At 32.1% G+C, this 11,413-nt stretch overlaps 4 protein-coding genes across 4 annotated transcripts in view; 2 read left to right on the forward strand and 2 right to left on the reverse strand.

The window, feature by feature from the left end:
* The window catches only part of LOC143898783 (uncharacterized), a 30,313-nt gene that overhangs the window by 6,200 nt on the left and 12,700 nt on the right, over positions 1-11,413 (forward strand). The gene's annotated exons all lie outside the window — the stretch shown is intronic.
* Positions 1,114-5,730, reverse strand: LOC143898669 (uncharacterized). Its single transcript, XM_077408296.1, has 6 exons — positions 5,597-5,730; positions 4,939-5,068; positions 4,206-4,454; positions 3,627-3,791; positions 2,736-3,125; positions 1,114-2,322 (listed from the first exon to the last, which is right to left on the reverse strand). Exons 2-6 carry the CDS (start codon positions 4,954-4,956, stop codon positions 1,996-1,998), a joined length of 1,149 nt encoding a protein of 382 aa, XP_077264422.1. The 5' UTR covers positions 4,957-5,068; positions 5,597-5,730; the 3' UTR covers positions 1,114-1,995.
* LOC143898670 (uncharacterized) lies at positions 5,661-6,560 on the forward strand. Its single transcript, XM_077408297.1, has one exon. It carries the CDS (start codon positions 5,661-5,663, stop codon positions 6,375-6,377), a length of 717 nt encoding a protein of 238 aa, XP_077264423.1. The 3' UTR covers positions 6,378-6,560.
* On the reverse strand, positions 6,945-9,992 carry LOC143898671 (uncharacterized). Its single transcript, XM_077408298.1, has 2 exons — positions 8,914-9,992; positions 6,945-8,515 (listed from the first exon to the last, which is right to left on the reverse strand). Exons 1-2 carry the CDS (start codon positions 8,914-8,916, stop codon positions 8,144-8,146), a joined length of 375 nt encoding a protein of 124 aa, XP_077264424.1. The 5' UTR covers positions 8,917-9,992; the 3' UTR covers positions 6,945-8,143.

Raw genomic sequence — 11,413 nt, forward strand, 5'->3', positions numbered from 1 at the left:
TCTCAGTGAGTATGTCAATTCCTTAGTATTCCTAGTAAGTATCAATAATTGTTCAAATGATTTGCCTAACAAGAGCACACTTGACTAACATTTGCAGTTTTATTGTCGTCTATAATGTAAAGGGATTTATACTGATGTGTATTGTACACAAAAAGAATCTTTCTATTACAAACATTTTCTCCAAAAAGTTATGCGTTTAATATTAAATAGATTTAAAATGTTGATGATGTAAATAATTAATAAAATTTTACATAAAAAAACCCCCCAACCAACATTCGGTCGTCAGTAAGCATAGAACAGATTGCGACCATAATTTCAAATGGCAGGATGTTACAATCTTACACAAAGAACAAAATTTAAAAAAACGTGAATTTTCTGAAATGCTATTTATTAAAAAACATAAAGGGGCAATCAACTCACAGAAAGACACTGAAAACCTACCATTGGTCTATGATCGAATAATTTCTTCACTTTAAGTTCTCTTTCTATGTTTACTGTATTTTGCGATAATGTATTACTTTAAGTTCTCCTTCTATGTTTACTGTATTATGCGATAATGTATCATTAGTTTTTCGGCCTTCACATGAGACCGTCGTATTTTTCCGACCCGCCACGAATTTTATATAATTGACGCACAATGATCCATGTAAGTCCTATTTATCGTTATTATCGTAAATCCGTTCAACGAGTAATGTTGTTTTTTTAAATTTCTTATATATTCTTTCATTCTCGTATTCTAGCATTGTTAAAATAACTTGAAAAGGACCCAAATTAGTGGTCGAAACGTCGTTGTGATATACTAATAAAACTTGCCAGTCAGGCCGTTTAACTATACCGAATTATTATTTCATCACTGGCGAATAATTCTTATTGAATAATAAAATTTTAATTGAATAAAGTTGTTATAATTATAGATGAAGATGTCATTGTAAGAAACATATAACAACTCGCTATTATTACAAAGTAATGCTTTATTTTTATTATAAAATTAATTGCAACAATCGTAATTCGTCATAGAAAGCGCAGTTTAATAAGTTAACATTTTTTGTTAAACATTTTTCGCTGATTATAGATGAATTTATTATTACTTTAGTCTGCAGTTCCATCACAGTAATAAGATTCAAATATTATAATTATGCATATACAACATATCCTACTTTTTATGTATATATACGGGGCTACTTTTGAAAGGAGCACATACACTGGTTTTCATTTTTCTTATGAAAATAGTTGAAAGATATTAACCTGCATTCACGAATATTTTTCAAGGCAGAACACATTTTCTGTATACAGACTTCCTTCATATTCCGCATGCCACTTTGGAGATAAACGATCTCTAAATCTCTCGATATACGATCCAGTAAATGTTATATTAATTCCAAAACTTCCGCTTTTAGCGGTAAATTCGCGACCATGTAACATATACACACTTTCTATCCTGAAGATTTCATATGTAATGTGAGAAAACGTGTTTATATCTGAGGGACTGCCAATAATATTCTCCGCTAATGTCAAGTTTAACTCTGAATATGACGCATAACTGAGTTGCGTGTCAATTAAAATCGATTATAACAGATAATTATATGCGATTGCTCACTTAAATATTTCATCGTTCATCATAAAGATATTTGGAAGGAAGGAAGGAATTGAATGGCAAAGCATAAAACTAGCTAGTTTCTGAAATATAACTTATTTTACTTAATTTACTGTTTATTTGATAATTGCTTAATTATAATTATGTCGATATATTATTAATATTATATAATTTATTCATTAACTCATTGTCAGACATTAGTCTAGCGCATTTTATCATTCAAATTATACAGATCTATGAAAATCGAGTTAAAAATATAAAAATTGCAGTAAACAGTAAATTTAGTAGTTTGTAACTGTATGTACACTGTTATCAATATTATGCAAGATTATTATATACTTACATCATCAATCATTTAATAATGAGAACACTGACTACCATTATACAGTAATAATAATAAACTAATAATAATCGTCGGAATATCGTGGTCTATATCGATCACGTCTCGGATAAGAATCGTAAGGATTGTATCTTCTGTAAGCCGGCCTTCTATAAGATCTTCTTTGTACCTCTTGTCGATATCTGAAAAGCGGTCTGAAAACAATATCCGCGGCGACTTCCATGTCGCGTGGATCTTTGGGATAGTTAATATCCGCATCCGAAGTCCAAAAGAGTGGTGTTACAATATCAACACGAGACATTGTAACTGGCAATGAATTTTCAGGATTAATATCGTTCGCGTACTTGGTCTGTTTTGTCGGCTCGTAGGGTAAAGATGATACTTCCATCTATGATGAAGAAATATATCTTTTTAATCTTCATCTATATATATATATATTTATTTTTATATCTTCAAATGAAAACTATTATAGTTTAAGTTTTTAACGCAATTGGTTATAATAAATAGATGGTAACGATTATAAGTTATTGCAATTTCGAAATGTTATCTATAAAATATTCTAACGTCTTTATTATAGTTTAATTTTAGATTTAATTTTCTGCAGCATTATTTTCTAACGTCTATAGTAGCATGTATACAGATATCATTTTAATTTAACCATAATAATTGAAGACAGAGTAATAACAATGGCTTTTACAGTTACGTTTATATCATTTGTCCATCGATTAACCGAAATTTCATAGTTCCTAAAAAATAAAAAACTTAAAATATTGTATTTAATATTGCGAAAAATTGATTTACCTTCAAAGGAGACGAATTGAGTCGCCAGTTATTAACATCTACGCTCCACGAGCTTTCATCGACGTAATTTTGAACATTCCGTTGAATTTCATCACGTCCGTTCTCCAGTTGACTCTTCAACATTCCATCTTGTCTTGATAATACTCCCGCAATTGGCACGTTGATTTTTTCATTAGAAATTTTTGCGGGATCGAGGAACGCGATGATTGGTACCGATATTGCGGCTGGATCTTCCGGTGGCACTATTTCCTGTCTCGGGTTTGCCACGAGATATGGAATTTCTTGTGGTATGTTATCGATAAAGAGCGGCTCGTGCGTAGTTTTAGATATCTCGGTTGCTTCGTAGAAATTATCATTCTGCAATGCATAGGGCGAAATATCTTTGCCTTCCTGGAAGATGCATATGTTCGGTCATTATAATCATTATTATACATATTCTTTGATTATTTCTTCGTAAATTACATGGAACACAGCGATGATTTTTCCATGTTAGCAATCCAGTCGGTTATAAAATTAAATATTAAATTGATTACATGGTAAATAAAAATAAATTATTTCTTTATATAAAAATAATTCAAAATTTGGAAAACTCATTATACATATGTATATTACGTGACAAAGGCTATACATTAAAATAACAACAGAAAATGTATTTTGAAATAAATTTCTGTTTTATTTGAGATATAGATCTAATGCATATTAGACAAACACTTTTTGAAAATAACCAATTAATTAAATTAGAAAAATTAACATAAATATAATTATGGCAATTATATTTATGGATGAGTTTGTGTATAATATCCATCCATCTTCGTTGTTTTCAGTGAAAGATTTATTTTATATTTAAAAAAATATGTTACGATGATAAGTATATCAACATGCAAATTTTACCGAGTTTGTGTATCCATTTTCATTGTTTTCGGTGAAAGATTGAACATCTGTAAATGTCAAACCATCTGCCTTAGTTTCTGCGTTCACAGCCTCCGTTATATTTTTCCGTACATCCTCTAAATGCATCATAGGAACGACGAGAATCTGTTCGCGTTGTGACACCACCTTAAAGAGATTCTATCTTCAGATATCGACATAAATTTGATTATATTATATAAGTCAAATTTCTTCTATATTTTCCTAGAGTTATTCATCTCTATACCAAAAACGAATTGACGTAATAATATGAAACAATAATTAATACTGCAACAGCAAAATTACGTAATTCTTTTTGATAACTAATTGGCATTTCCGAGCTGTTGTTATATAAATGATTAATCACGCTTTGACGTGACTCGTTATCGTTAATAAAAGCTAATAATCGTAATCACACTAATAATTAACAAGTATCGTTAATAACAGCAGTATTTATTTGCATTCTTAAACATCGTTCTTTAGTGGAATATATGCACAAAAATATTGAATTAATATTCATAATTCATAATAATTAAGTAGCATATACATATATAAAATGTAAACCTTAGTAGGTTCAGTAGCGGGCACAACAAACACTTTCTTCTTTACTACCAAGCCTTCTAAGGATCCATTGCCGACCGTATTTTGCACAGCATCTTTCACCACCGGATCCCGCACAATAGCGGCCAATGTATCGTTCGTAGTCTGAGGTTCCGTTGGTAACAGATTTGCGATGTCTTCATACTCAATAGGTTTCGCGTGCAATATCCCCGCGAATAATAAGAAGGTCACAAAGAACATGATACTTCCAAACTATAAAATGCAATGAATAAAGTCTTTTAAATATAAGTTGTTTAAGTATTGACTTTTATGACTTAAATACAATTAAAAAGCAAAACTTTATAGCTTAAAGATTAAATAAATTAAAGTTTATAATAGATTTTACTTTCTTAAGATTTTAATTTAATAAATTTAATTACTCAAAAAATATCGATCTAAAATATTATTAATACACAACGTTGATTTGTCGTTAGAAAATTATGTGCCATCATATTTTATATTGCATAACAATTTAAATTTATTATTAATGAAAATGATCACAGAATTATAATTTAGTAAATTATATACTTTTTATATTTTCTGCAACTTTATAATATAATCTTTCTAAAATAGAAGTTTTGTATTGAGATTATCTCTCTGACGCAAAGTGTAGCGTATATTCTTCATACATTTATATACAATGTGTTAATTGCTATGTGAAAATTGGACTTTTCAAACGATTGATCTAAAAACGTACCGATGAGTCGTTTTTCATCAAGATGACGAAACTGTGCGATGTTCTTCCTGTTGCTTCGACGAGACTACTTCGCCAAGGATTTTCCAGCTCTGTTAAGGTATAACGGATCGTACTGGTTTTATACGACGTGCTGAAAGAATTATCGTTACTTTGCTAATAAACGTGAGTATCAACCTTGCGGTAAACTTCGTCGCACGGATGCTGCATCATGAAGATCATAGAAACAGATCACAATCGTCAATCATATATAATAATTACTTCTGACGAGTTATAATCCTGTATCTTTCATATATTTTCATATTGAATAAAATATCATTTTTTTTGTTTTGCTTAACATATAATTTGTGCCAGTAATATTTTATATTTCTTACATTTTAATATATTAAAACTGAGAAAAATTACAGAAAGTTGGACATTTATTTTATTTAATGCTTTAAATATGATTTCTTGCATTTTGCATATTTATAAAACGATTGTGAAATAATGTAACATACGAAAACGTTGGTGTATTTCAACAACTGATGTTTGACCGACCACGAAGAAATATTATACTTATCGTTAGCGCACTCTTAACCGATATCGAGACTCGACGGTGTTTAACGAGTGATTTAGCAACGAGTCTTGAAGAACGAGCTATAAAAGACTTGCTTCAACTTACTTGAGCTATTAGTCGGCAATTGAGAGCTGTAGTCTTTGTATCATTCGGAAAATCTGTGATTCAAATGGAACGCTTCAGCGTCATCTTCATCAGCCTCTGCTCTCTTGCGACGATCCTGGCAGAATCAATGTCCACAGGATCGTCAACGACAATTGAAACTTTGTGGGATAACGCACATGAGGTAGGAAATGTTGAGAGTCATCCGACAGATCTGCTGGAACAAAAGAATGTGCAGAATAATACTAAGCATCTTTTGCTCGATAAAAATCTCGTGAAGAACACTACCCAAGTTGGAGAACACGCGAAAAATCCATTATACTTTAATAAGGCATCCACAACTTCAACTGAGGACTTTTCCAGCAGTTATATCAAGGATACGCAGCGCTTAAAACACAATGGAGATCGAGAAGGTGATGACAAAGAGGAACCATCTGTAGGTTTGTCATCGTATGATATCTTATTGGATCCTAGTTTAATACCAGCTCGTCTAACTCGCCAAGCTGGAAAAGGCGACGCGGATTACTCGAATCTCGCATCGATCGAGAACGTCTCCGGTGATGTTGAGTCTAACAATTATGACGAGAATAGGAGTGTCATTTCATCGAAACGGAGTGCGAATCTTGAGAGCGATCTCGACGTAGCCGAAGATAGATATCGAGCACCATACCCGTATCGGTATCCGTATTATCGAGGACAGCTTCCAAATCAAAGATATCGAGCAAACGACAGGAGGGAACCTTATCGTAACTACTGGAGATATCCTGTATTTCCCGGAAAATAAATCTGGAAGTTTCTGAGTTTCGTACTTTTCCTTCTCTTTAAGGGAAAATTAGATATGCATAGCCAGATTTATAAGTAGATCTTGAAAAGTAGTGATGACAAATTATCCCTGATAGAAGAAACAGAGAAATATTTATATTTCAGTAAATGTAATGTAAATAAATTATTTCAAACTTGTGATTAACATCTGAATTGTAATTTTTAATTGTAATCTTGACGAGATTGCGCCTGAAACGATTTTAATGTTTTCTAATTAAAACTTCTTTGCCAGTAAAAGCTGATGCTTGTAATTAAAATTAATTGACGTTAAGTTTCTTTAAAAATTTTATACTTTAAAATGAAATTATAATATATTTTAATAAAATTAAATAATAAGTTATTGTTATTCGATCCATTTCTATTCTCAATTCTATATTTTAATAATTTTCTTATAATTGTATCAGCAACAGGTTTACGCTACGACAAGTAATTATATTAAGAGATGAAAAATGTACTCATTGTATCAATACATTAAGTTAATCCTTATGATGCATTATTAGTAAATTATGGCAAGAATAAGAAGTAAACATATAATCAATTTTTTACATTTATTTATAAAATGTCATATATTTGCACACGTAACATTTTCTCGAAGAAATCGTATCACAATGTAATGTTCATATATGTACATACATTTGAATATTCACAATGTCATTAATTTACTTGCTTGCGTAATGCAACTTTGGTAGACAGCTTTCGATCATTAACGTTTTCTTTTTTCACTAATAATTGACTTACAATTAAAGTATCGCTATTTAATTACATTATAAAGAGATACATACACTTGGCGCTTCCTCTAATTCTTCTGTTATTCTATTTGTTATTTTAATCAGCTCCCTCTCTTGTAGACTTAACTTTAATCTGACTTAAACCTACAGGATCTTTTAAAGAGATCGTACATGATCGTGAAATAGTTAAATGCTTTCCTCATTTCTCCGGTCACTTTTGTTGCTTCGCTTAAAAAAAAAGGCCTTCCTGAATCAGTAGATTAGTTCGCGCTTGTTAATTTGCACGGTTAATTTTCGTCGAAATAACGAGGTCTACAACCTTTTAGCGTAATTATACCGTTCAGTTGCGAGTTCAATACCCCTTTTTACCGTTTTAAGGTTCATCCGTTCTTCAACACAAAAACTTTTTTTTCGTTACCGATTCTCTGTATTTTTGTCTATACCTCACATATTTATATCAGCGATAAGCTTCGTCGACATGTGAACAGTTTTATTTGCGCTTAAAATTTTCATATTGACGCGAGTCTTCCGCTTCGCTGTTTATAAGCTTGAGTTCTTACTCTCCTGCGCTCACGGATACACCCAGAAATATCCACGAGCGGCAAGCTTTATTTCAGTTCCTGACAATAAGCTTTGGATATTTCGTTATAAAAAATCCACATTATCATAGCTTGGTATTTTTCAAAACAAATATTTGTACTTTGTTTAATCGAATCATCTTGATGCAAAGCTATCTTTATTTCCTTTTTTATCCCTTTTATTTATGTATCTTTCTTTGATCTTTGCATATATCCTTTATCTAAGTTTCATGAGGTTTTTTCTCATCACACACAAGCTCGATTCTTTTTCAAACCTTCTTTAGGATTTCAAAGATCTTTACCAGTAAGGCTTTAGATGGAGGTCTCCTATCTCGAATGTATTACCTTCCCGATAATACCAAAATAGGATAATCAATCAGTTGCAACTGTCGAAATCTCCAAATCGATTTTCCTTCCTCCGCTTATATTCGCCTACCTCGTCGAGCGTCTCTGACACGTTTTCGATACGCGACTTGCTGGCGATAGACGAAGAGAGGACGAAGAACATTGGTACCAGCTGCGGTCTTGAGGTCATCATCTGCATCATCATCACAATCATCATCATCATCATCATCATCATCTGCTTCCTCTGTACTGCGTTTCTCGATGTTGGGGTTGCCGTCGTCTAACGCGTATATCGGTTCCTCGTTTATCAAAGCTCGGGAATTGTCGAGTTCCTGAACGATTATCGGCACAACAAGCAAGGGAGAACCATACATGCTCGCCGTTCTAAGAGGTAATGCGTAAGAGCAGGCGACGAGCAGCAGAACAAAACCAACGAATGTGATAGCCATCTAAAAAAGAAGAAAAGATAGCGCCTTTATATTCATATAGCATCGATAGACATCTAAAGATTCGCGAATAATCGATAATCTGTGTTTGAAGAATCCCAACATTTTTATTCTAAATAAAACTTATTAGGTATCTTTAAAAAAATGCTTAGTATACGGTATAAAATATATCTCGATATATGGATGAATATATATCATTAGAATAAAACGGCCTTGCTTTTGACATTTTCACAAACGTTCGAATAAATTGCGGAATTAATTTATTTTTTAATTATTTTCAAGAAAATTTTTTTCATAAATTATACGAAAGATTGTTGGATTTGTAATACAAAAATTGTACATTCAACGGCAACAATTAACACATGAATCTGTTTAAATTCAAGATAGATATACCTACTTACCATTCTATATTTGAAGATACTGATTATATCGACGATACTTTATAAGAAAATGACGATCACTTCCGCACGTTCGAGATATCGTTACTCAAAAGAGGAAGTAGTCTCAATATGAATCGTCTGTTAAAGAGTACAATAGCACGTCGTAGGCAGCTCTCTCGTGAGTTTATGGTGGCCGAGATCGGGCATTCGGTATTTATATGGAACAATGACGTCAAACCAGAGCACGCTAATTATACAATGACGTTCTACGACGGATGATAACTGACCTGGTAAACCAGGTAGACACGACCGCACGACAACATCGTCGATCTATCCTGAGTTTATTACGTTGCTTTTTGTTTTGCCGGCCTGGCAAGTGTTAACTTGACTACAAGGGAACGTCCTCCTCGATATTTGTCTGTTTACGCGTAAATACTGACGGTCTCGCTTCGCGTGTACCTGGCGCGAGATTCTCCAAAATTACCGCGCAAATATATACACTCATCAAAACAAGGCGACAAAATCTAGAACATTTTGCCATATTCTTGCTTGTGTATCGAAGGTATATTTCCCATCTTATAAAATACATCTTATTTAGGTATATTTAGTTTTTCCTAATTTCTTTTTGCTGTAGATTCAAGTGTTTAAATATTATTGCATTCGAAAATTCCATTTTTTCTCTAGGTCTTTTATTAGAATATAATTGCCAACATATTTCATTGATTTTATCAAGAATTAAAAAACAAATTTAAAAAAACTGTTTTAACTAGATTTTGTCGGCTAATATATATTTATTTATGATAATAAAAAAGTAATATTGAAAATAATTAAGATATTCGATGTAGGTCCTCAGGGGATTGCTTGTACGTCAAAAACTCGTAATATACCATAATTAACCGTGCATATGATTACTTTATTATTATATTTGTCGATTATTATTGTCAATTTTAATCAAAATAATAAGAATGAATTTCATAATTTATTTTATTCTTAATGTTTTACAAGATATATTCTTGTTAAATATTTTATTATCTAAGATGTAGTCATTAGATCTTCACGTGATGTATGACATAAGAGAGGGCCGTTTTAGAACGCCACACGTTCATCAGAAAATAATAAAAGCACATATACATATATTCACTCACCTCTTTTCCTGTTTCCATACTTTTTTTATGTTTGTTTTTTCTTTTTGCAGAGATGCTGATATAATGTCGTCATCTTTTGTCACTATCACATGTCACTATCACATTCGAGTTCTTTACTTATTTCTTCTTATAAAAAAGTATGAAAACAGGAAAAGACGACTAAATATGTGTATACATATGCGTGCTTTTATTATTTTCTTGTATTCAAAGCTTAATTCCTTTTCAAACCATAAAACTATATATTTAGAGTGGTTACAACTATATTTAATATTGCATAAACACATACTCTAAATCTATGATAAATACGCAATAAATTTATAATATATATTGCAACGTTAAAAATACGATTGTAAATATAAATATGCATTTTTTTAATTGTTATAATGTTCGGGATTTTTAGCGTCCCGTATATAATAATCTTTTCTGCTCATAATCACTAATTAATTTTAAACATTTTTATCAGACCATTCCATTTTGTCTATCAGTAGACGTGTAGACTGCACATACGTGGATAGAATCAAATACAGCGACTGGGCAATTACTCACGTTTTCTTTCATCGTTCATTTTTTGTTTTTTGTCATTATTTGTCTAGCTCGAAGCTTAACTACCAGTCTACCACCCGACAAAGCGTGTAATCTGATCATAAATAGCATCTTTTGATGTTTCGTCGAAATACCGACTTTTGGTGGGACACTGCGAGCCAAACCGCGTATCATCAAAATCCTTGTAAATTCGTGGGGTGAGTACGCGATGGTTCGTACTGATGTTCGATTCGAGGTTCGCGAGCCTCGCGCGAGCCCGTTGGCTCGACAATGTGGACGCATGATCGGCTCGCGACGAAGTTCGGCTCGCGGTTCGGCTCGATAATGTGGACGCATGATCGGTTCGCGGCGAAGTTCGGCTCGCGGTTCTGCTCGATAATGTGGACCCTGCTTAACGTTACACATTATTACATCACGGCATATGTGAAAATTTAATCTTGTATCAATATTGCACAATAATTCGTAAGTTAAAAAACATTCTTTCTACTTATTAATATATAATAAAAAATTCAAGTTTTGATAGAATAACTTATACCTATAATAAGGGAAACGAATTATCGACAAATCAAAAATAAAGAAAATGGCGAAAGTATGTCAATGTCATAAATGCATTTATTGCTCAATTTTCATTCTTTACGATTTCGTTTATTTTTATGCTTCTCTTACAATACATTAATTAATGTACTCTGTAAAAAATATCAATTGAAAATTCTTGGTTCTTTTCAGTTTGCAAAATCACCCAGTTTCTAGGTGATGAAATCACCTTATGAATCATTTGATGATTTTGATGAAATCACCTAGAAACCAGGAAAGAACGAAAATCGTGAGTCGTT

Source organism: Temnothorax americanus, unplaced genomic scaffold, assembly GCF_048541705.1.
Source record: "Temnothorax americanus isolate GAGA-0224 unplaced genomic scaffold, ASM4854170v1 Scaffold24, whole genome shotgun sequence".
Classification (NCBI taxonomy): Eukaryota; Metazoa; Arthropoda; class Insecta; order Hymenoptera; family Formicidae; genus Temnothorax; species Temnothorax americanus.

What these genes read in the sequence shown, in the direction of transcription:
- LOC143898669 (XM_077408296.1), bottom strand. An exon ending in CCGCTACTGAACCTACTAAG is followed by an intron (nt 3,792 to 4,205) that starts GTTTACATTTTA and finishes AATCTCTTTAAG; the next exon opens with GTGGTGTCACAACGCGAACA. An exon ending in TCAATTCGTCTCCTTTGAAG is followed by an intron (nt 2,323 to 2,735) that starts GTAAATCAATTT and finishes TCTTCATCATAG; the next exon opens with ATGGAAGTATCATCTTTACC.
- LOC143898670 (XM_077408297.1), top strand. Translation starts at nt 5,661, where the DNA reads ATGGAACGCTTCAGCGTCATCTTCATCAGCCTCTGCTCTCTTGCGACG.